Source organism: Glandiceps talaboti, chromosome 21 (assembly GCF_964340395.1).
Source record: "Glandiceps talaboti chromosome 21, keGlaTala1.1, whole genome shotgun sequence".
Taxonomy (NCBI): Eukaryota; Metazoa; Hemichordata; class Enteropneusta; family Spengelidae; genus Glandiceps; species Glandiceps talaboti.
In genome coordinates this window covers 13,560,494-13,588,062 of record NC_135569.1, presented here as the reverse complement: position 1 = coordinate 13,588,062, position 27,569 = coordinate 13,560,494, and the positions used below count along the sequence as shown (strand labels likewise).

Below are 27,569 nucleotides of genomic sequence, written 5' to 3'. Positions count from 1 at the left end.
GTCTGTCTGTCTGTCTGTCTCCATTCTCTCTCATTCTCTCTCTCTGTCCCTCTGTCTCTGTCCATCTGTCTCTCTCTGTCTCGCTCTCTCGCTTGCTCTCTGTCTGTCTGTCTGTCTGTCTGTCTGTCTGTCTGTCTGTCTGTCTGTCTGTCTGTCTGTCTGTCTGTCTGTCTGTCTCTGTCTCTCTGTCTCTCTGTCTCTCTCTCTCTCTCTCTCTCTGTCTCTCTCTCTGTCTCTGTCTCTCTCTCTGTCTCTGTCTCTCTGTCTCTCTCTCTCCTTCTCTCTCTCTCTCTCTCTCCCCCCTTGTCGACATAACAACACAATTATCAGTTCTTGAAAGACATCTGACCCGTTTGACACCAATTAGTTGCAGGATGTGAACTCAAGTTTTTCTTCAATCACCTTCATGCTCCTATGACACGCCCACAATGCCAAAGTGGAAAAAGAAGGAACCACACAAATATAAATACAAACTTAAAAGATTAAGACTGACCTGAAATGCAAATAATAAACATGCTTTAAATCATTCGTGTTGACCATAATTAAAATCTGACATTCGATTGTGATAGTATGCGCAATACGTGTATATTTGTGTGTATTATGTCAATAGAGATATCCAATCATCAGCTCTATAAGCTTTGCCTCATTTGCATATCAGACGCCGACCATCAACCACTATATATGTGATGGTATAGCTTAATTAACGATGACATTTTTGAAATATTAAACAAGAAATTGAACAAGAAACATCTCTACTTTAAAGGTAACTTTGGCAAAAACTATTCCAAAAAGACATACTTTTTTGAAGATGCTAAAGGCTTCACTCCGTCTACAAATGCCAATACTGGATTTTCGTCCTTACCTCAGTAAGGTATTTCTACGTCCATCATAGTAATGTGACACGTGCTACGTAAATATTGCCCAATTTTGATTTATGTCGAACTTTTATACCACGCTGACCTTTCATACACAGGTCATACCAAAGAAGGTATTACAACACGGTTGTCAGGACAACGATCAAATCTGCGACATACAAGACGAAACTGCCCACTCAATAAAGCGAACGTTCACTTTAGGCGTCGACCTGAAACAACGAACTTCTCTGTTGAGTAGCTTGAGCGTTCATATCGTGGAACTGGCAAGATGGGAAGAGAATGGGGTAACGGGTTATTTGGATGCTTCAGCAACTGTGGTCTCTGCTTGTATACGTGGTTTTGTCCATGCATCATAGCGGGAAAAAACGCCGAAGCAGTTGGTGAGAGCTGCCTACTACACGGTCTCATTTTCGCGTGTGTCGGATTCGTACACATCTGTCTGGGCGGGAGTGTAAGAACGAAGATTCGAGAAAGGTACGGGATAGATGGATCTCCAACAAATGACTACTTGATGCATTGTTTTTGTGTCTTATGTGCTTTGGTTCAAGAAGCAGCAGAGATTGAAGACCACGGCGACTCCCCTGGAGGTCAGAGTATGGCTAGGCAGTAAGAATGACTTGTGGTCACAAGGTGAGACATGAAATGTTTTAATTTATACACTTTGAAAGAAAATATGACAAGATGTCACCTACCATCAGACATACTGTCAACTGCCATTTTTTGTCGACACAGACTACGATTTGCTACTGCTCAATTGAGGTCCATTGTAACATTTATGTTATTTTGCAACCATACCAAAAACCTCAGTATTTCAGGAAAAACGTTCTCCGTCGATCAGCCATTTTGAAATTATGTCTTGTCACACGAACAACATGTAGGGGATAGTCAAAGCATAAGGCACGCACACATAGTACAAAGTACACATCTATGAAGGAATTAGACGGACGTAAAAATAGCTTTAACTGTTATTTTCGTTTTAGGCCTAATAAAAAAATTGTTTGGTTCCGGTTACCCGACCGCACCTAGTTTTCCATGCCAACCCGCAACTTTTTTTACGTACTATAGAAAAAAAATCGCGAAGATTGTGAAGTCTCGCAAGATATAATGGAGGCGGAAACTGACATCAATTTAAAAAGACAATATAAAACTGTTCTCTCAATCTGTAATGGATGTAAATCTGATGAGAAGAAACCAATAACACAGAGACCATATGAACAACGGAAAACATAACTACCTGAACTAGACACTCGCATATGAAAACATATATATCAAAAGAATAAAATAAAAAATCTACCTACCCCACCTATTCTAAAATTCACCGTAATCGGAACCACACAATTTTTTGTTAGGCCTTAGTACTCACTAGAATTTGAAATCCAGTTGGCAGTTGAATTTCTACAAGAGCAAAATCGTAGACAAAAATCAAAGGTTAAACTCATTACTATATTGTGTCTGTTTATTATCTATGAGTGGTCCAAGGGCCATACTATTACATAAAAAAAAACATTGCTTTAGAAATCATTCTGAGAATGGATTCAACAACTCTTTTATTGTACTTCCTTTGTATATTTTCGATTCCAAAACCAAATTGAATATTCACTGTATATTCTGAAACTCTCGTAAAATGACTCAGTGCTTTCTTTCTGTCTTTTCATTTCAGGAGAGTTGACCTTTGACCTAATTATGGAGGTCATTATTTGCTGATGACGTAGCGGAGCTTCATTTTCATAATTTATCCAGATCGAGGATGTGTATGTACTGTCTCGAAGATTGCACGTCAAGCTTTTTTTTATCAATGTGAAATAACAACATGTAAAATTAGTCCATAGTATAGTTTGAATATATTTTTTGTTTAATTGTGCCTGTAAAATTGTACAAGTTCTGCTTTTTGATCTCAAAATGATCTTTTTCAATCAATCAATCAAGCTAAAGTACTGTTTATGGTCAATAGTTAGGTCAATAATAATATAATCGGTTCTTCAGATTTCGTTAAAAAAAGAGGAAATGTGTAAAGCTGTCTGTGCATGCGCAAACTGTTTTTCTCCTTAGCAACAAATAATACCCGCCGAAATAAGTAGATATTCTCGCTCTTCTTCCTTTTTTTCCATTTCGTGTTTAGTGATAATAATAATAATGCCAAGGTCATTTTCAGTGTGATCGCAATGTTTGATTTAAACTGATGAATAAAGTGAAGTGCGACAAAATGATATAGAGTCTACGGGTTTTACTTACACCTGGTTACCCAGCTCTCGTCGTATAGGGGTGTGGAGTAGGTATCACTCGCTTGGGCGACAGTAGCCCCCAACGACGAGAGATGATCCATGGACTGAAGTATCAGCCGTTGTGGGCGCTCTTCTCTCCGTTCATTTCAAAGAGGAGCCCGGGATGACAAGGGATCGAGTTGCGATCTATGTATTTTACAGGGACAGCCTGTATGATCCTATTTACTTCATGATCAGGTGTAGTCAACAAAGCTGTGATATCCGTAAGGAGATTAGCTGGTATTATATAGATAGATAGCTGTTCTTGTAAAAAGCTGCTCTAGCGCATTTTTTAGTGGCGGGCAATTTGTTTTTCGATCGGTAATAGTAGGGGAACAAACGAGGAAGAATTGCAGCGAGGAAATCCTGATTTTAATATAATGGGAAAGGTAAACACGGAATGGGGGTTGGAGGATTGGGAGGGATGAGCATTGTGTACGTCAAACAACTTGTTGGTATAGTGGATAGCACACATATTTTGTTTCCTGGTGGGTGATAAAGGGGTGGGGTGGGGGTGCGTAAAGCATTCACAACATTGGGTGGCAATGGGTTGGCGGGCAACTCGAAACTCAGTGGGAGGGAGGGAGGGAGGGAGGGCAGATATCCTTCACCACCAGCAGTGGGAGGGCACATAAAAACCTGAAACAACATATGATTAATGAAACTCACTTCTTGGAGACAAATGAGAATTTGAAAATTGCATTTTACAAAGTACAGTATATGATAAAGTTGTGAGATTTTAAAGCAAACAAAATGTATACTTCATTCTTCATACCGCCTTCTGTTGATGAATGTGCCTGTGTTCTAAAATCCGGGACGCATAACTTGATATTTCCCTCTCCTGAGAGTGTCGTTGAGGGCTCCCTACTGTCGCCACCAAGACGACGGACGTAGTTCTGTGACGTAGTCTTGTCACAGCGCCCTATCTATGGAGAGACAAATATACTGTCAGGTTATAACCAACCATATAATATATCATTTTTTTCGTTCGTTCGTTCGTTCGTTCGTTCGTTCGTTCGTTCGTTCGTTCGTTCGTTCATATGAACACGAATATTATTTTCACAAAGTGATACCTGGTCAAAATACTGTATGGTGGCATGTCAGTCAATTTCATTCAAATAAAATGCACGCAGAAAGAAACTGTACTCATTCAGTCTTACTATCTTACAGTGCAGCATGTGCAGTTTCTTATTAGTTTCTGCGTGAGCGCATCACACAGAGCCAGTGAACAGTAATGTGGAATGGGGTTGTATATTCAGGTCAGGTAAGGTCAGGTCAGGTCATTTCCTTAATCGATAGGGCTCTTTGATGACTCCGCCATTTTCCTACACACATGCATCAAGATCCTCTGTATTTCTATTACACCCTACCATGCTCTGGGTCGTTCACCTTTTGATGTCATAGCTCTAATTTCCATGCAATCTCCTTCCTCACCTCCTACTGCTCGCCATACTTCCATACATAATTTGGTGTGCCAATGATCCAGATTGGCGGGTCATATGACCAAACCACTGTAACTTCTTTCTTTGGGGTATTTAAAGTAAAGGTTTGTATTCACCAGCTTTCTGTTTGAATTGCATCTCTAACTGATTCATTAGTGCGCATTTGGCGTTGTGTAAAGGTAAAAGTGATGCCAAAAAGTCTGCTCTAACATCTCAATTCTTGAATTGAAACTTGAAAGTGCATTTTTTTCACTTTTCAAGGATTATCCAGGCTGCTCTTAACAACCACAATGTACTACAGTATTGACATTATGAGAGGTCAAGTTCTTGAAGCAGCTTCATTTTAGTTTTCATTACTCCAAATTTTATTACGTTTGGCGAGTTGTGTCGTAGCGATACAGTACTATATTATACAACATTATTTATTCTACGTTTCTTCCAACCGCAAGGGGGCGGGCTTTGACATATCTTCAGTAGTAGTGCACGTGCACGAGACAGTCATACCCTGACAAATCAGGATAGAAGGACATTCAAACTGTATCTCACGCCCATCAATGGAACCATAATTCCCACATTACATAATACACTTAAGATTTTCTGCATTAAAGATCGCAATTGATTTTATAATAAGGAACCTGGTAGGATGGTATACTATAGTACATAAAATCTCCCATTATCGCAAAATTCATTTAAATATTGAAATTACAGAGCTAGGTCACAAAGCATTCATTGGCATATTTCGGTTTACTGTATTGTATTACAGAACCAATTCTTAGCTCACAAGCTACTGTGGTTTGACCCCGGGGGTTTGACTAGATTTAGCAGGGAGTGATTAAGTTTACATAGAAATCAAAGGTGAGCATCCCTAGTTTGATATCACTCAAACGGAGCTAATTCATACGACTGTTGCATGTATCATATGCATTGCTAGATCTCGATTCCTCAACCATTTCTGGCTTGAGTTCTTCGTATTCGTTTACGTGTTGACAACTACACATTACGTGCATAGTTATAAATATATATGGTACGCGGAAATATGCTGTTGATATTCGTCAAGGCAGGCACATGCACTATACGAAAAGTCATATTTGACCATTATCTTTCCACCGGGGTAAATCTTGGGCAGAGGATGTGTAAATGTGGGTAGTATGAGACGAAGTACCACCTTTGACTTAATTTAGCCCCGGTGATCTCTCACCTGGGGGTTGTAGACAGTCAAAAGTGGTACTTCGTCTCGTACTACCCCTGGACAGAGATGGTGGTTAGGTGCGTCTCACCTAGGGTAAAGGTTGGGTAAAGGTGGGTAAATTTGACTTTTTGTATAGTGATGGTTATTCGTCATGGTATAGTCATGTGACTATATATGAATCGAAAGAAATAATAATGGGGAATTTCTTCTTAAAGGTAAGCTGACACAAATCGGTACTGCTTGATGTTCCCCTGTGTCAATCCCCCTTGATGACTGAACCCTCTTATTGTTATCATTCACAATGTACAATGTCGGTGGTCAGGCTAGTCTACCTGATGTAAGTTATTTCTTGACTCCCCATTTACACTTCTCTCTTTTGTTTTTGTGTTACTATTATTTTGTAATCATTTCTTCGTTTGGATAAATAAACCACTTGTTATGAATGTTTTAAATAGTTCACATTTCATGCGTTTTGATAACCTATACGACCTTCTGAAAATAGATCATGATGATGACTAAAAACAATTGACCTAAAATATAGAATAACTAGCATTTCATGTTGTCGACATGTCTTTATGTTTACCTTTTACGGCACTGTGTCCTATTTCGCACTGGGAAAAGTTCTGAAAGTGTTTTTGGAGGTTTGAACATAGTATCCATGTGTGTGTGTGTGTGTGTGTGTGTGTGTGTGTGTGTGTGTGTGTGTGTGTGTGTGTGTGTGTGTGTGTGTATGTATGTATGTATGTATGTATGTATGTATGTATGCACGTCACTTTTTTTGTTTTGCGAAATATGCAAATTCTACCGAATGGCGGCCATAGTTGGATTTGTAAATGAATGATTGACTTTGACCAATTCACCATCATGGTCAATTGTCAAAATCCATTAATTACTTGCATATCATATGCAATTAGTGGTGTCCATTTGTGTTAAATTTATTTCCAATCATTTTCAAATAGTACAGACAGGAGATACTTGATTAATTGTTATTTTTGGAGCTTATATCAATTTTTGCTGAATGGTGGGCATTTTGTTGCTAAAATCAATATTTATTGCATAACTATATTACATAGAGACTTCATTCAAATGCCTAACCATGCATAATTAGATGTGGGCTTTTTATTAATACATTGACCGGGGGGGGGGGGGTCTCTATATTCTATGAAGAGACTTGTTGCTCTTATTTTTGTTGGTACTCAATGTCAGCATTGTGGGTCAAAATCAATATTTTATAGCATCATGATATAACTTCTTATGAGGGTAAAGACTTTAGGTTGATACGTACCATTACCGTTATAGGTTCCCAACAAAGGGGGACTAGTATGTTGAATCTTGCGTGTCCGTCCGTCTAGTTATACGTCGGAAATGCATAAGTTGATCTATACCAAACTTGGCACAAATATCAGATACTATAGTTGCCATATGCACGTCACTTTGATTGTTTGACCGTAACCATATTGGCCGAATGGCAGCTATATTCATCGGAAAATTTCACATTTAGCTATCTTGTTAAAAGCTGGCGTACAGGTCATGTAATATCACAGTTGATAAATTCGATTTAAGACTCCGGGGTGGTACCAGCTCTGGTAGGGGTGTGCAGCCAATACTACCAGACCCCATTCTAGACCCATTTTGACCATATAAAAACCAATACTCCATTTTAGACCATTACAGCTAGGTTTTTAGACGGTTCAGATTAGACCAAAATCCAAATTACAATTGTAGTAGTTCAATATTAAGGTAATGGTTGATCGCAAAAAATGTAATTTTTACTCTTGTATATTTTCTCCACAGGAGGCAACGTTTGGGGGGGGGGGGGACAAATAATGACATACTTATAATTGGTAAAGAACACATTTTAGACCAAGCCAACTCGAAAATAAATTCAGAATGGACGCGCTGTACTCTTCAGCTAAAAACCCCACGCGGATCCCATTTTTAGACAAAAGGGTTAGAAAACTTATAACAACGTTTACAGCGTAGAGTTAAACAGGGGAGTATCCCAGGGTCTAAGGCTGTTACCTTTATCGTACCATCATGACGCTATTTTTGTCTTTTACATAATCCACTATAAACCAATACCTCGTGCACTGACAGGAATGATCAATCATTCACACAACATATTTCGAAAGCAAATCGCTGATGAAAACGATAAATTAGTATGACATGTCGGAAAACATGAACAATGAATTGTTTGTTTGTCGATTTCTGTTTTAGCATAATGCTGAAGGGATGGTTGAATTTCCTTTCTTTATCATTTGTCACTTTTTATCATTTATTTTTATCACTTTTTTTTAATCACAGTCCATCAGTAAATGTATCTAGGGTGGACGTGATAAGAAGTCTGACTGAGGTCTGATAGAAATGTCAACGTTATCTGTCCTAACTATAACTAAAAACAAGAAAAAAGTGTAGCTTATCGCCATACGATCTATAACCTTTGTCGAATCTATATTATTAGTAAATGTTTATATTGATTTCTGCTACAAACGTACATTATTTCATGATGTTACTGATAAAACGGAACCCCCACAACTGGCTAAACTTTTAAATCTTATATAATATTAAGCTTTACTTCACTGGCATGTATTTAGCCATTTTTTCTGCAAGGGTTTATGGGAAAGCCTGTATTGATGACATCATATACAATAATCTTATTGTCTTGGCTTTCTTTATTGTTGTGTTTTACACTATTGTTTAGACTTATTACTTGAATCAAAACAATTGATTCAACCATATACACTTTCATCAAATTACTGATCACTGCAGTGGGTGTTGACATTCAATAATTAGCATTTAATAAATACCTATCATTACTTCCTATGTAATTCAATGGAAAGCACACACATCAAACCTGTGCAATAATTTTGCGTATCAGGCCCTGACACACTTGGCCAAAATATGGTAAGTTGTGCACGCCTTGATACCCATTAGCTTAGCGATTTCTCTTTCACTATCTTTACGTGTTTGCAAAAATAAATAACATTACAAATTTTTAGTCATTGTAAGAGTTTTTCAAACCTTCCGTGGTATTACGACTTACAGGTCCTTTTAACGTCATGCCCTTTCGCCGCAGGACTTTAGTCCAAACAACTCATATTAAACATTATAACACAACGTTTTCATATAACCTTCAGTGATTTGCCTGTGTCGTATCACGTGGTATGGACTGTTGACCCATAGTGATCTCAATTTGCACGTAGGCGCATGAGTCATGTTCTATTTCGCCTTGGGCAATATTCGGTCGTGTCGCACGCCCACACCCTCAGGTTCCTGGGTTGCTCATTTATACTTCTGTCACATCTGTCTGTCTGTCGGTATGACCATCAGTTATAAGTGTGTCTAGAACACACCAATCATACCGCCTTACCAAGATTTGTACATGGGAGTAGCACCCCCTACAAAGATGATTATCGGTAGCGTACATGTATATAAAGAACTATACTCCAAACTAAAATACAACCTGCATCAGTGGTCAGACTCAGTAAACAAAATGACTACTTTGCACAACTTGGTTATTTTCCTTGCAGTGTCATACCTATCGGTGGAGGATGTCCAAGGTATGGGAATGGTATATCGATCTAAAATATCTCTGCAAGACAATGGGTACACTGGAATTGTGATTGCTATCAATGAAGATATCCCAGAAAATGTAACCCTGATTGAAAATATTAAGGTAAGAGAAGTAACCCTGATTGAAAATATTAAGGTAAGAGATGTAACCCTGATTGAAAATATTAAGGTAAGAGAGAGAGAGAGAGAGAGAGAGAGAGAGAGAGAGAGAGAGAGAGAGAGAGAGAGAGAGAGAGAGAGAGAGAGAGAGAGAGAGAGAGAGAGAGAGAGAGAGAGAGAGAGAGAGAGAGAGATTCATGAATCGTCTATAATAGTAACACGGAATAAAAATAAGATAAATTTCCAGAGAGTTCACAATTGTATATAATTATATGTATGTATGTATGTATGTATGTATGTATGTATGTATGTATGTATGTATGTATGTATGTATGTGTGTGTGTATGCATGCATGCATGTATGTATGTATGTATGACATGTATGTATGTATGTATGTATGTATGTATGTATGTATGTATGTATGTATGTATGTATGTGAAGAATGGGTTCAACTTGGTGCATGTACATTTTTTGATAAGTATTTAAGGTGTGGTTTGCTTATAAGAAAACGTCTGAACCAATCTCTGAAAAAAGTGCTGAACGGATTAGGCTGACATTTGCGAGGATGTCAGATAGGATGTGATAATGAAAAACATATTCAGTGGAATAAGTTGGGCTGGTTGGTCAAAAACAGTTGGATAGATTGCCAAGGGGTGTTGCTTTATGTAGCCAGGGCTACAGCTTCTTCATGGTTTTACTAAGATGTAAAGATAAAAGGTCCACAGGTTATTGACATCCAGTTGATTACTGCGTTTGGGTTCTGACATGACACTGTTTATACATGTCGCCAAACACCTAGTTAGAGTTATCAATATCTTTTATTACAATAGCTCAAATGGGTGTCACGACAATATGTACTGATATCATATGTCTGGAGATGTCGTTCAATTTAGAGATTAGTGTCCTTTGCTTCATTTCCATGACACCCATGACCCATTGTTATCTTAGAAATCTCATCTCCTATGCGTGACTTATTGTGATTTAATTACTGTAACGACCAAAGCGTCGCATATTTGAGGACGTGAGTTTTGACTGCGAAGTCTCCAGCTGTGCTAAAACTACCTAATAACAGTGAGTTTTTCCTATTGATCACAAGTGTAATCTTTCACTCCCTGGTGTTTAAACCGAGTGGAAGAGTACATCATGGTATCGATGCTGTGTTTGTCTTTTACATTATAACCCATACCTCGTGCACTGACAGGAATGATCAATCATTCAAACAACATATTTCGAAAGCAAATTTTTTGGTGAAAACGATAAATTAATATGATATGTCGGAAAACATGAACAATGCATTGTTTGTTTATAGTTTCTGTTTTAGCACAATTCTGAAGGAACAAATGACTAGCATAAATGTGTTTTCTTTCCTGTCTTTATCACTTGGCACTTTTTTATCACTTGTCACTTTTTATCACTTTTTTTATCATAATACATCAGTAAATTTACCTAGGGTGGACGTAATAAAATGTCTGACTGAAGTCTGATAGAAATGTCAACGTTATCTGTCTGGTCAAAAGAAATAGAAGAAAAAAGTGTAGCTTATCGCCCTACCTTTGTCAAACCTATATATAGTACATGCTTATATTGATTTCTGCTACCAACGTACATTTTAGAGAACTGTTAGAAATCCGTTCTTCTGGTCGTACCCTTCGTTCCTCTACCGAAGGTGCTCATACACTTCGCCAGCCAATTGCCAACACGGTTTTTTATGGAGACAGGGCTTTTTCGGTGTGTGCTCCGCGTCTCTGGAATCGGCTACCAGTTTCAATCCGTCTTAGCGTAAATATTGATGTTTTTAAATCAAATCTTAAGACACACCTTTTTATTGAATGAAAGTATTTTATTGGTGGTTTTTTAATTCTTTTTACAAAGTTGTGTGAAGCGCTTTGAGATGTTTTGTTTTACATGTAAAGCGTTTTTAAAGAAATAAATATTATTATTATTATTATTTTCTAGTGATAAAATGGCACCCCGCAACTGACTAAGCTAAATCTTATTTAAGATTTACTATACTGGACATGTATTTTGCCATTTGTACGGCAAGGGTTTATGGGAAGGCCTGTATTGATGACATCATATACAGTAATTTAATTTTCTTAGCTCTTGTTATTGTTGTGTTTCACATTGTGTTTTCAACGCCAAAATATTTAGTGTATTACAACTGTCGACATCAGAACGTGAACGAATGGAACCTACTACAAAGAAGGAAAGTGAACAAATGAATTGGATTAATAACACTTGACACAGCAGTTTGAACAGCAGAGACTTGTATTACATTTCATGACTTGATAAGAAGTTAAAGAACAGATGTATGGCCTCTTTGCATGTACATGAATTGCCAGGGGAACTTCTAATTTGTTTGTGAACGTGAACTAGTGTGCAAAGAGGTCATACAAGTGTTCTTATCAAATGATGAAATGTAGTGTGAGTCTCTCTACTTCCACCATGCTATGCCAAGTGTTGTTAATCCAATGCATTTTTTACTTCACTGTTTGTAATAGATTCCGTTCGTCCACGGTCTGATGTCGGCAGTTGTACTTGAATCAAAACAACTGATCCAACAATGATCACTTGATCGTCAGATTACTGATCACTGCAATGGGTGTTGACATGCAATAATTACCATTTTAGTAAATACTCACCATTCCTATGTAATTCAATGGAAAGCACACACATCAAGCCTGTGCAATTATTTTGCGTATCAGGCCCTGCTTCGCCAAAATATGGTAAGTTGTGGACTCCTTAATACCCATTAGCTCAGTGATCAGGCTTTGTTTTTTTCCCTCTCTCATTATCTCACGTGTTTGCGAATAAAATAATATTTAACCATTGTATGGTTTTTCAAACCTCCCGTGGTATTACGACTTACAGGCCCTTTTAATACCCCTTTGCCGTAGGACTTCAGTCCAGAAAACTCACATCTATATATATCAAACATTATAATACGTGGTTTTTATATAATCTTCAGTGATTGGCCTATGTCGTATCACGTGGTATGGACTATTGACCCATGGTGACCTCAATTTGCATGTAGGAGCACGAGTCGTGCCCATTTTGCCTTTGGCAATATTCATGTACCACGGAAGTCTTATTGTGTGAATAATGTACCAGAAAATGTGATGTTATAAATACTTATTGGCTGGTCTTATTTGGGCACTAGTTGACGTCATTTTGCCCTTCATTCTGTTATCTGTCAACTATATCTCTTGGCATTCTGCATCGGAAAATAGTTACACATAACAACACTAGTGGTAATGGACGTCTACATGTTCTAGTGCCATCATATAGCAAGGCAACATGTGTGTATTATTTTTGTACTTCACAAAACTAAATAGCTGTACTCCCTACCTTGTCAACTGTTGCAATGCCACCAATATGTGCTGCTCTACCTAAGACCGTGTTCTCCAGAGCCTAATTTTGTATGTATCATTCTGTAAAGTGTGTGTAAAAATCACATACCTTGGCTAGGTCTCGAACACAGTACCTCTAGCTCTGTACCTATCTATCCATCCAAAGACATGCTCTATAAACACGTCACTCGAGCTGTCAATGGTTGATTGGATAACAGAGCTGTAGAAAACAAGGTTGACTTTCTGCAGAAAAACCTAAAACCTACCGAATTCGAAGTATACTTCGCGATTGTTATAGTACAGCTCCTCTGTCATTTACTGATAGTTATAGTACATGTCCCGGTCATTTTACTGATAGTTATAGTACATGTCCTCGGTCATTTACTGATAGTTATAGTACATGTCCTCGGTCATTTACTGATAGTTATAGTACATGTCCTCGGTCATTTACCGATAGTTATAGTACATGTCCTCGGTTATTTACTGGTAGTTATAGTACATGTCCTCGGTTATTTACTGATAGTTAAAGTACATGTCCTCGGTTATTTACTGATAGTTATAGTACATGTCCTCGGTCATTTACTGATAGTTATAGTACATGTCCTCGGTCATTTACTGATAGTTATAGTACATGTCCTCGGTCATTTACTGATAGTTATAGTACATGTCCTCGGTCATTTACTGATAGTTATAGTACATGTCCTCGGTCATTTACTGATAGTTATAGTACATGTCCTCGGTCATTTACTGATAGTTATAGTACATGTCCTCGGATATTTACTGTAAATATTCGGATACTTTTCGTTAACCTAGTTGTAATTTAGTCCGAGGTGCAGCCTCGGACAAAATAACTGATAGGTTAACCAATAGTGTCAGAATATTTACAGTAAATGTCCTAGGACATGTACAATAACAACGTTATACTTCAAATTGGAGGAGTTTTAAAGTTTTTCATGAGAAAGTCAACCTTGCTATATACAGCTCTGTTGTGTAACCTTTTACCCATTATCATGTTAATTACAAATTGCTTATATAAATCCCATCCAGCACTTCTTGGATTAACAGTACGCGGACACTTTCTTTGTGTAAAAGTGTGAGCTAAATAAAATTAAGTTGAAATAATGGGAAAGAGTTGGAGAGGAGTATAACTGTTTTTTAACAGGACACTTTTGGTTAACCTATCACTTATTTTGTCACTTATTTTGCAAAATGACGGACAGGTTAACTAAACGTGTCCTATTAAAAACATGTAGAGTAAATGGCAGAGAACCTGTACAATAACTATCAGTTATTATTCTGTGTCTTTGTAGGAACTCTTCACAAACGCCTCACAAGCTCTTTACCAGGCAACTCGACAGAGAGCTTTCTTCAAGGACATCACCATCTTGATACCAAGAACTTGGAGTGATGACATACCAAACGAGCCGGCAACAACGGAAATCTTCCATACCGCGAACTTTATCGTTGACAAACCTCATGCCATGTGGAAACAAGACCCATACACTAAACAGTTTAGACCATGTGGGGAAGAAGGAGAATACACTCACCTAACAGATCGGTTCCTTCTTGACCTTGACTGGACCCGTTCAAAGTATGGAGACCCAGGTAACTATATTCAAGGAATTTCTGCAATACTGCTCACGTGATGAACGGAAGAGAGGGTGCTACTATTTTTGAGTTGGAAATCATTTGATTTACAAAATGTGTAGCAATGAAAGGGACTTTTGTAGTAAAGTATGTGTATTTATGCACGATCTAATATTTATGCTACATGCAAGCCAAGTTCAATGCTTTCAAACAAATAATATGGGTGTTATATATACCCTGGTCGTTCTACTTTGGCTCGAAATATGAATCAAAATGTTCAAAGTCGACTCTTCATGATTTTCATAATTTATGCTTGCGCAGGTATGATCGTATAAATAATCTCCATTTGTTTTATTTAGTCAGAAAATATAGAAAATAGGAATTTTTTTGGTGCCCACCGAGAATTTACTTGACAATATCTGTGAAGCGATATCAATAACTCGATATAGGGTAAAAAAAAACCTTCTTTTATTTAGGCCTCACACCCCTGCCACTCCCCTATCTTACTTGGTGAAAATTTACATATTTATTCAAGTAGCATAATCAATTTCAAATCAGTATATAGTGATGTGTAGTACAGTATAAAGCCAGTATGCAGTAAGAAAAATACTATTTTATTCAAACTTACTATGTTTTACTTTCATGCATTTACTAAATAGCAATTAATCTTTCATTTCTAAATTTGACGCTTTTCAAAAATACAAATATTTGTAATTGTATTTACAAAAAAAAGGTTCCTTTGAACAGTTAAAAAAGAATATCGGATGAGAACTAAGCTCCCACACCACAAAAACCCAAAATTGAGCTATTGATCCCTCCCCTAACCTACTGATGTGTTACAGCGAAGGTCATTGTTCATGAGTGGGGTCATCTACGTTGGGGACTCTTCGATGAATACGCAACGGGGAACGACATTGAATACGTTGACGAAGATGGTTATTGGCAAGCAACGAGATGTTCAAAACACGTGAAAGGTAACCTAAGATGTAACAATGGACTAGTAGTGGCAAGTTCACCTGGAAATCAGAAACATTGTCGCTTTGAACCAGAGTTTAAAAATAACAAGGGGACTGGGTCATATATGTTCATCAGCTACCTAGACTCGGTAAGTACGTTTTAAGATTATGCTGGGTTCAGAAGTTACGGGAGAGAGAGAGAGAGAGAGAGAGAGAGAGAGAGAGAGAGAGAGAGAGAGAGAGAGAGAGAGAGAGAGAGAGAGAGAGAGAGAGAGAGAGAGAGAGAGAGAGAGAGAGAGAGAGAGAGACAGAGAGAGTCATCTCTGTTACAGTAAATAGTTAGTCTTATGTAATCATTAACAGTACATCTAATAGTGTAAATGGGATATTTTCTGGTCAATGCTATGGTAACTAATCATCTAAAAAAATAGCATACCTTTTAGGGGTAGGGTTGGGTAAATATACAAAATTGTGTGTGCAATTAGCCCAGCAAATAGGTTCTATTGAATAGCACAGTGCATGTAGCGTGTGGTCTGGACAATAAGTTACCCCCAGTGGCCAGCAAAACCGTTTCTTAGGTTTTAAGACGTGAATGAAAATAATAGCGACCCACAGGCCGCACAATAGTTACTCTCGCTTCCCCACAGTGACCCTAGCGGCCCACAACCCGCGACCTGCACAAAGTGACACGTGGTGGCCCGCAACCGGCACATTAGTTACACTCGCTGGTGATAAAACAATACTAATTTAGGGATACATGCATGTTAAGCCTGGATGCAGCTCTTTTGTGTAGTTGTGTAGGCGATATGGCAAATATGTTAATCAGTCAAAATAAAATATATTTCCGATAATTCGACCTACCCTAGTTTAGGCCACTGACCCTGAACATGTTTTAACATTTAAAACAAAAAGATCCGATTTGGAAATTCTTTGTTTTCTTGACCTTCATACAGGTATGTTTTCTTTTCTTTGTCTGTACATGTTTCATCAACGTATCACAGAAGGAGTATTCTGACCTTCATTTCGTTTGTTTTTGGGTCGAAACAACATTTTTTTCAGAAATAAAAACAATTCAGAAGATGAAAATGATGAAATCCTGACCTATCTGCTCTATTTTCTGAGATCATGTTTACGGAAAGTCATTTTTTTCGTCAAATAACTATATATCCCTGCAACGTTTTCCTTCCTAGGTTGCCGAATTTTGCCACAGCGATGAAGATGGTGACGTGTATTCACTACACAATCCTATGGCGCCAAATAAACAGAACTTACACTGTACCTACAAGAGTTGTTGGGATGTCATGTCTGAATCAAACGATTTCAGGAATGGTTTGAACGGACCTCGATCTGGTGTTGATACCACACCAACTTTCAAAGTAGTCAAGTCGTCACCTTTGCGAATCGTGCTTGTTCTGGACGTATCAGGAAGCATGGGCGGTGTAAGATTTATATTACTGTAACAGTGAAAATCACGAGACCTGAAACAAAGTGTAACAGAAATCTTACTAACACTGCTACATTTATCGTTCTGATCAATAATGTCTTATCTACGATGCTTACTCTTCTAGGTCTACTAGATGAGAATAGCTCCTGAACAGATATTGTAGCAATATAGTAAGATGTTAGTCACGCCATATGCCAAGCACTCTTCGTAAGGTTTATGTCTAGCGAAACGATAAAATGTAGCAGTGTTAGTAATACTTTTGTCGCGCCAGACGTCATTTTGTTTTGGGTCCCGTGATTTTCATCGTATAGGTATAATGATAATATAATAGCGTATAAGGAAGTTCTCAATTAGTGTTAAGGCGTACAGAATTTATTCTCGAGTGAAATTGTGTATCCTGCAGCCACAATTTTGCGAGGGGTTAGCAAAAAGTGTTGCAAAAAATGAATAAATAATATTTTGATCGAAAAAATACTTTGTTTGACAAATTTACAAAGACGTGTAATATGTATTTTTTTTAAAAAAACAATCGACACAATGATTACATGTTTGCATTAAAATACTTTTTTTTCAGTTGGAACTATTTTATCTGCCTAACAACAACTAAAATATCGTTTTCAAAGTAAATCAATAATAGAATGATATACAGTGTTACGTTCTGGTGAAATTGTATGGTTCGCCAGCCACAAGGACAGATTCACCTCTTCTATATATTACATTGGTATGCTAAATGTATTTATACGTACCGCGTCTTATTAATCTCCAAAGGGGTTCTGTTACAATTGGCTCCGTCTGTTTAACTGTGTGTCCGTCCATGTGTATATCCATCTGTAATAAAACAAACTTTCACGCATGCAATATCCGATTATTTCAATTAAATCTAGTGCAAAGATGATATATCACATGAGAAGTTTGCGCATCACTTTGCTTTGCGACATATATAAATTTGACTACATGGGGGCCACATTTTTTGTGGTAAAGAGTCAATATTTACTGCAGAACTGTAATACATAGAGATTACATTTAAGTATTTACCACATATTTTTAGGGGCAAAATTTAAAGACATTGACACTTGACTTTGACCTTCAGGTTCAATTGTCAATATCAAGTCAATTCCTGCATATCACGTATTTACCTCTTGTCAATATCTTTCAAGTTATGTTTATAGGTAATAAATGAGAAAAGATATATATATATATATATATATATATATATATATATATATATATATATATATATATATATATATATATATATATATATATATATATATATATATATATATATATATATAAGGTTTTCTTCTGCTCATGCTCATATCATTTTATTGAATGATATTGGTAGTACAAATTAATACATTACTATATAACTCAAAAATATAATACATGGATCTAGGAGACTCACGTGTGTCTAACCCTAGTGCTCTCCACCTAATTCTGGAGTTGAACCTTTTAACATTTCGGAATTCCAGGGATGGATGTTTTTAACTTTGAAGAGATCAAAACATTATAGAGGTGGTATTATCAGCTGTAAGTTTTCTTTTAACCGTAACCGTAACATTAACCTTTGACCTTAACATTTGACCTTAACTGCTGACCTTCAATCCAGCTATTTCTTACACATCACAGTAACTTTTAGAATTAGAAGTATTTATTTGCTGTCATCAATTTTTAGACTGCCGTTCCCTAACTTTAATAACGTTTAGGAACTGTGTCTCTATTGAAAAATGTTAATAATATTTCTTTTTTTTGAAATATTTAAACCAGACACGTATTCAGATATTATATCAGTTGGCAGCTAAATTTATCAGAGCTACCGTACCGGATAACCATTTTGTTGGTATTGTTACATTTCACTCGTCGGCTACCATACAATCTAACCTCATAGAAATTGTGAATGGGACCGATCGTGAAAACCTAGTGGAGCATTTGCCAACAGGAACATCTGGGACTACATGCATTGGATGTGGTTTAGAGGATGCTATACAGGTAGGCAACATGATGTGATCACATAAGTGTTACGATTTACAAGATCACATAAACATACATACATACATACATACATACATACATACATACATACATACATACATACAGCCATACATACATACATACATACATACATACATACATACATACACACACACACATACATACATACATACATACATACATACATACATACATACATACAGCACACACATACATACATACATACATACATACATACATACATACATACATACATACATACATACATACATACATATTAAATTCAAATCAACTGTTTTAATGAAATTTAAAGTGACAAGATATATAAGAAATATGTATTCATTTTCGATTTCCAATTGATTAAACAACTTTACCATGTTTGTCTGCTTGAGAGAAACAAGGTAAAACGTCCATTCAAAGAGTGTGAAGACAAAAGTTGGGGTATTTGTAGTGTTATCACCAGATCAGAGTTTATGTTTTTCCATCAACCATTGCAGTGAATCTCCACGATGACTAAATAAGATTACAAGATTTCCAAATTGGATAATTTACTGAGGTGTGCTATTGTATCACGAAAACCATATTTAAACTGAAAGCCTCCCATAAGGGAATCATTCATTATGAAAATAACTCATTAAAATAAAACAAACTATCATAACAGGCTTTGTTTTTGGACAAGCGTGCTTTCTTAAGTTAATGTATGTGCCAAATTATACAGAATTTGAAGCGTGCATGATACTGCTTAATTACTGAATATCGTTCATTATTCAAAATACTCATTAAAAGGTAAAAGTTGTAGCAACAATCTTCATAGGACAGGTGCGTATTATTATGGTTGATATATGTATCATATTATACGAAATTTGACGCTTGCATTTTTAAGATACAACGTAGTTACCTAAAATCATTAATTATGCAGATTTTTCATTAAAACTGTACGCTATAGCACCAAATTTTATAGGACGTACCTGCTTTGTTGTGGTTAACATTATGTACTAATTTGTATTGAAATTGAAGTATGCAGTCTTAAGATATAGCCTAATTACCGAAAATCATTAATTATGCAAATTATTCATTAACACTGTAAGGTATATCAACTAACTATATAGGAAATACACAATTTGTTATGGTTAATGTATGTACTGAATTGTATTGAAATTGAAGTATGCAATCGTAAGATATAGCCTAATTACCTAAAATCATTAATTATGCAAATTTTTCATCAAAACTAAACTATATCAAAAATTTTATAGGACATACCCGCTTTGTTATGGTTAACATATGTACTAATTTGTATTGAAATTGAAGCATGCAGTCTTAAGATATAGCCTAATTACCAAAAATCGTTAATTATGCAAATTATTCATTAACAACTGACTGTAAGGTACATCAACTAACTTTATAGGACATACACAATTTGTTATGGTGAATGTATGTACTGAATTGTATTGGAATTGAAGTATGCAGTCTGGGATATAGCCTAATTACCAAGAATAATTATTTATGCAAATTATTCATTAACACTGAAAGGTACATCAACAAGCTTAACAGGACATGTGCGATTGTTATTGTTAACATGTGTACTGAATTATATTGAAATTGAAGTATGTATTCTTATGATATAGCCTAATTACCGAAAATCATTAATTATGCAAATTATTCATTAACACTGTAAGGTACATCAACTAACTTTACAGGACATATGTGTTTTTTTATGGTTAACGTATGTACTAAATTATGTTGAATATGAAGTATGCATTCTTAAGATATAGCCTAACCAAAAATAATTAATTATGCAAATTATTCGTTAACGCTGTAAGTTACATCATCAAATTTTATAGGACAAATGTATGTTGTTATAACGAATATACTAAATTATATTGAAATTGAAGTATGCAGTCTTAAGATATTGCTTAATTATTTGATTTCATTAATATGCAAATTTCTCTAATTAAACATTAACCGATCTGGCTGAAAACCTAATCAGGTCTAGCTATTACCCTAAAGATCATATATTCCAATTTTCATTACAATTGAGCCAGCCGAATTTTAGAAAATGATGACACAGACAGACAGGCAGACAGACTGACTGACAGATAGACAGACAGACAGACACACAGACACACAGACGGACATTTGTATTTTAATACCTCCCGTACCCTTACGGGAGGTAATCATATGTGAATTGATAGCAATTATCAAAACAGGTGTATAAAGGCAGAAGTACGCACGACTGGACTTAATTAGTAGGTTATGAGCATGATTAAATGCATTTTTCTTGTGATGATTGTGGGCAACTCTATATCTTTGGGCTATATTAGCTTGTATTCAGGCACCTGTTTACGTCCACCCTCGGAAAATTTGCTATGTTTATTGAAAAGATATTAATAATATTTTTACACTCCAACTCATTCTTCTTTCTGCTGAAACCAGTTGAATTTGCTTTGGGGAGTTTTTACCCAAATACATTTATTGTAACTTGTAAGTTGTCGTACATTTCATTTTTAATTTTGTTATCTACATTGAAGGTCTTAGAATATGGTGGTAAGAGTGCGCGTGGTGGAATCATCCTTCTAATCACTGATGGAGGCGAAAACGTAGATCCCCTTATGAACGACGTCAAACCAAGATTAATTGAAAAGGAAATCTTTGTCGACACTGTATCAATTAGTATTAGTGGAGATATTAAGCTACGCAACTTATCGCAGGAAACCAATGGTCATTTTTACTTTTATTCCGAGAGTGGTGGATCCACTGCTCTGAATGACGCCCTCACAGCAACAATTTCTTCCAGACTTGGCGCAAGTTCAGAGGTGGCAATTGACGTGAGTGGTCATAATTACATGTACACCGTGCATTAAAAATCCAACTAGTACTGATATTACAACAATATAAACATTACACTTGGGTTCACTTGTGAGAAAAGCTATAACTTATAGATAAGAAAAATCCAAACAAATGAAAAATGAACGTGGTTTGGTGATCCTATGAACTGTTTGTGTCTTAGTACTAAAGCGACACTTCTCCCACAATCACAGACATTTAACTTTAATATTTGAATAGTAGAGGTACGGTTTATATATTTGTATGATAAAAGTTTGTTGCGAAAAGTTGTCCTTCGTCCAAAAAATTGAAAATAACTGGTGTTTCAGGATTAACCTTTCAAAGAGCTTGTGTCCTTAATAGTATGGTGTTGTTTTTTGTATTTGTAGTTAGTTAGCGATAAGAAGACATTAAAAAGTGGTGCCATCACCAAAGGATTTGTCTTCATTGATTCAACTATTGGTAAAGAAACAAACTTCTTCTTCCTGTGGTCTTCGTCAGAAGTATCTGTATCATTACGAAGTCCTAGTGGTAACGTAACTGACCAATCGTCACCTTTTTATGAAAGTGATACTTCGGCGAAAACAGTGTCTATTAAAATTCCTGGCCTTGCTGAGGTTTGTACTGCTAAATATATATAGGAATGGATGGGTACAGTTGGAAATGAATAAGGTTTTGCACCTGAAAATACATTTTTAATGTAACGATGTTTATACCAATAAGCAACAATGTAACAGAAAAGATATTTTCTGATTTCTTTTTCGATGGGGGGGGGGGTGGAGAAACGTCTATAACTAACCCTCAGTGTACACCATATAAAAGTGTAAATGCAGTGATAAAAAGACAAGCTGTTGGTGACAGGAAAGTTTATATTTTTTCCTCTTAAAAATACGTGTATCTGTAAAAATAACCATTAAGGCCTAGAAAAAAAAGTTGGTTCTGGTTACCCGACCCCACCTAGATTTTCACTGCCGACCCTAATCTTCTTTTTACGTATTCGAGAAAGAAATAATAAAATCGCGAAAATTGTGAAGTCTCGCCAGAAATAGTGGATGCGGAAACTGACTTCATCTATAAAAAAAAAGACAATATAAAACTGTTCTTCCAGTCTGTAATGGCTGTACATCTGATAGGAAGAAAAAAAATAACACAGAGACCATATGGAAAACAATGGAAGACCTGAAGTAGAGACTCACACATGAAAGCAAATTATAATAAAATAAAATAAAAAAATCTACCTACCCTACCTATTCTGAAATCGAGTGTAATAGGAACCACATTTTTTTATTAGGCCTATATTATTTTACTGCTTTATACAACGTATTTCGTGTGCACGTTCAACTTGTGTATTGTAAAGTGATGTCTGATGCACTACTCTGTAGTATCAGTGAACTGTGTCTTAAGGGTTGCCCGGCAACGTACTTTACAGTTTATTCTTCTGAGTTTCAATTATATTTTAGATCGGTGAATGGCAGTACAATGTTACCGGAAGCGGAAGTGTGGAGATATCCATCCAATCAAAGGCGCGAAATAACACTGAGCCAATCAGTTTAACGACATCACTGACCGATTTGTCCGGCGAGAGGCCACCGAGGATGAATATATTTGCTCAAGTTCAGCGAGGCTATTCACCTGTACTGGAGGCCACAGTTACTGCCACTGTTGAAAGACCGTCTCCTCATGGACCAGTGAATGTACAACTCAGAGATACTGGCACAGGTAAAGTTATGGATTTCTGTACTCGTCTGCTATGATATGAAATATCATAAAATATCATACGCATGCTACATATAACAATGGTGGCTATTGTGACATTTAGATGTTATTCTACGCTCAGTCTGGGCAAGTACGAGTGACCTAGGGGGCCTTTATCTAGCTACTCGTAGTGACAACCCTAATATGTCACGAGTATTTTCCGGCGGAGTGAAGAAAAATATTGGAGAATAACATAATTATACGAGCGCCAGTAATATAAAAAACGAGGAGGGTAATGGCAAGTTTGAATGTTTTGACTAATATTTCAGACACGGCAGAACAAATGATGCAGACATGTGTTGTTCTGACCTAGAACGACCAGAGTATATATTCCATATTTTATGTTCAACTTTTTTCGTGCATGGTATAATATAATTACATGTACTATATACCTTGAAGTGTTTTGTAGGCCATTGTCCAGATTTTTCGATTCTTGCTAAAGATTATAGGGTGTTTGGCTAGGGTGGTTTGGCTTTAGAATTTAAGTGAATAAATTACTTGGCTGGTATTTGTCAAAGGGAAAGGCCAACCAGACTTATTTCTGCCTTCTCTACACTGTACCCAGCATCAGGACATTGACAAAGAGATGAGGGTATTTGTGATAGAATCACAAGAGGTTTTCACATAATATAAGTTACAGGAAATTAATCTACAAAAATGGCTGAACGCATGTCACGTGTAGAGAGCTTGACAAAATTTCAAAAGATGACTACAATACATCTATTAGGTATAAAAGCCTTTTCCGTAGATTCCTGTTAGTATCATGTGAAATCCTCTGGTGGTTATATTACAAATACCGTAATCTTTCCTTTACTTTTCATAGTTTTAAAATGATAGTTTATTGAAAAAAAATCGTTTGTCTTGTATTGTTAGGTCTTGACCTAACTGAAGATGATGGAGTATATTCCGGTTTGTTCCTTGACTTTGTTAGTTCAACATGCCCGGCCTGTCGTTACAGCATCAAAGTGAAGGCTGACGACAACAACGGTGTCGCTAGAGTTTCAGTGCAAACTATTATCAGCGGAGTGTATCCTCTTATACCGTGTGAGTACTATCAAGAAATTAATTATACTTATTGCACTGATTCAAATTAATTAATTATACTTATTGCACCGATTCAAATTAATTAATTAAAGCTTAATTAATTAATTAAGAAAGCTTTTCGGGAAAGGGTTTAATGTGGGGGGGGGGGGGGGTACCCCTATTGGGTTGGTAGGTATGTTCCGCCCAAATATTAACCCCAGACCCAGTTTTAGACCAATTCAGATTAAAATGTGTACCCACTGGATTAAGTTATAATTTTACAAAATGAAATGGAATTATAGGTGATGTTTTAGAAATTTAAGACGTTTGCAAAACGATGGCATTTTAGATCAATCTTCCAAAATCTACACAAGGGTTGCACCATGTCGTCCAAATAATATCATTTACAATGGGGGGGGGGGTGAATATGCTTTTAATCATGAAACTGCATATTTTGGGGGGTGGGGGTGTTGAAACCATTCCTCCACTTGTGTCTCATAAATGAACACATTCAATGAGAGTTCAAAGATGTGGTACAGGTATAATAATGAATGCTCCGATGGTCTTACACAAACGAGATTGCTTAGTTTGTTTGAAGATTTTGATATCTATGTTAAAATTATATTGCAGCTGAACAAGAAGTTACCAACAATACAGAACAAACAGGTGGTTTCAGTAGGGTGGTACCAGGGGGCGCTATCCAGGCACCCTTGACAATTTTCCCGGGTGACCGTTCCGCACCATCTCGAATAACAGATCTCAGGGTAGTTGACACGTCATACGACAACAGAATAATAACCCTGTCGTGGACAGCACCAGGGAATGACTTTGACAAAGGCACAGGTACGTTAATTGTGTGTGAAATAGCTACAAAGGAAACAGTGGTTGTAGACATTTTGAAGTCCGACAGACTATGCATGCTAGCACCCCCGATTTTCGTGTAGACAACGTTCAATCGTACAAAGTGTGCGCCTATCAGTTTGAATTTACTCCCAGAAACATTTGTAGTTGATTCTGCTCCAACTTTGAGTGAAAACTTATTTTCAATCGAACATTTCTATCACCCACGTGCACGTACGTACGTACATGGACTTGTCAAACTTGGCAGCTACACTAAACTTTTTTCCTACGAAACTAAGGAGTTAATAGTGCAAAAGCGCATGCGCATGTACCATATATTCAGTAGCTACATTTAGTACATTTTTCAATTCAAACATAATCAACTTTTTCTCATTGACGTAAATCCCCGCTTAAATCTCTGACGGTATTTCTTTGTACATCTACGTTCGTAAGAACGAGAGGTAATGTAATGGGGTGACAGAAATTCTGTGTGTGTGTGTGTGTGTGTGTGTGTGTGTGTGTGTGTGTGTGTGTGTGTGTGTGTGTGTGACTGTATATAAAAAACCTCAATAACTACTCAAGTGATCGCAATGAAACTTTGCATACTTATTTTTTTACATTTATGGCGAGAACTGATTAGGGTTTGTAGAAAATCCATGTGCTGTGTTAGCAAGATTTAGTGATTTTTTGTATGCTGATTCGTGATGAGTCAATATTTTCCTACTCAAAACCTGGCTATTGACGGTCCTTTGTTCTGATCCTTTGTTGAATCTTACCTTATGTAACCTTGCATCTTTTTCTGAGTACAAGGCTATACAGCCTCTATGGTCAGCTCATCACTGTCATTATTGTTCTGTTATTATGTTCTCGGTAATCCAGTTGAAATTGTTGCTTTGTAATTGTACACTGGTTCTTATGTTTTCCAAAGTTTATCAAGTTGGGTTTTGAAGGAGTTAACTGGAGTTAATGATACGTAGCAAAAAAAGAGTGCTTTCTCAGATTGAGTCTTGCATGTCCAGTTCTTGTCAGAAAGAAAAAATGCGATTTCTGGATCATACTTCCCAGTAGGAATTCTGTATACTTCTATCCACAGTCCCTCTACCATAGAGGGACTGTGTTCTATCATATCTCCTCGTATTCTCTAAATGCCAGCGTTGGTAATTTTAGTTGCTTCAATGTAATCTAATCTAATCTAATCTAATCTAATCAATGTTTGTTGATATTCAATGCGTACCCCATGACAAGTAAGATGCAACCTGATTAGTTGTGCGTCTCACTGAGCAGAAATTCCTTTGCATGTGCGCCAGTTCAGATGTAGAGGAGGCGATCAGGCTAAAAAATGTAAACATGAACCAAGAAGGTCAATTCAGGCAAAATAACGAAGGTAAAATACTAGTAGCAATTAACGATTAGCCGACATCTACATCGGATTTTAATCAGATTTGACTAACATACATGTCTAAAACAATGCCATTTTTTCACTGTATTAATTTTTTTTCAATGTTTTATGTCAAATTTTGGAAAAATGATTAACATATTATGGTGATTTTGGTTAACATGGCAACAGATGTTCATAAAATGACCCCCTTTTTGAACTTAGCATAACAAACTATCCCATGTAGGGTGGTTAATATTCAAATAAAGTTGATTATCATCAAAATTATTATTATATAATATTTATTCAATTATATAATATTAAGCCCCTTCACTTGTAATAATAATAGTAATAATAATATTGTAATGATGTTCTTTGTTTCTCTACTTTCTGTTTTAGCTGACAAATATGATCTACGACTCAGTCACGACTTTATTTCTCTCGTTAAAAATTTCACATCTGGAGAGCAATTGACCAGTCATAACCTGAAGGTTGGAAATCTGACGTCACCTCGACCATTTGGTGAAAAGGAGGAAGTGACGCTGCAGATGTCTGAACAAGAAGGGAGCACCACCTATTACTTCTCTGTGAAAGCGTTAGACACAGCAGGCAATGCAGGCGAACCGTCTAATATCATTTCGACCGTAATCGCAGACGATGACAGCACCACTGTCTACCCTGTGACATCACAGACCGTTACCCCAGGGACCGCTACAAAGGGCCGACACACACCAACAGAACAAGTAGTCGTGATTACGTCACCCCCTAGTGAAGCCTTGTCATTGCCAATCATTGTTGGTGGCGCTGTCGCAGCATTGGTTGTCGTTACTGCTGTGGTCGTCATTGTCTACCGAGTCGTATTCGCAAGATGGAAGAAGACATTACTGATAACAAATAACAAGAATGTGGAGATGGATGCAAAAATAGGCCAAGAAAACCCCTATGTAACCTCCGCTTAGATCTTAACCCATAATTTTACATGTTA

At 36.7% G+C, this 27,569-nt stretch overlaps 1 protein-coding gene across 1 annotated transcript; it reads left to right on the top strand.

The window, feature by feature from the left end:
• The first annotated feature begins 808 nt into the window (after window positions 1-808).
• LOC144451262 (calcium-activated chloride channel regulator 1-like) lies at window positions 809-27,543 on the top strand. The gene is made up of 13 exons (XM_078142064.1): window positions 809-871; window positions 1,424-1,505; window positions 9,298-9,443; window positions 14,100-14,394; window positions 15,219-15,481; window positions 16,523-16,771; window positions 18,544-18,765; window positions 21,297-21,593; window positions 21,981-22,208; window positions 23,052-23,310; window positions 24,220-24,390; window positions 25,000-25,212; window positions 26,984-27,543. The coding sequence occupies exons 1-13, from the start codon at window positions 809-811 to the stop codon at window positions 27,541-27,543; spliced, it is 3,048 nt and encodes a 1,015-aa protein (XP_077998190.1).
• Window positions 27,544-27,569: the final 26 nt, after the last annotated feature.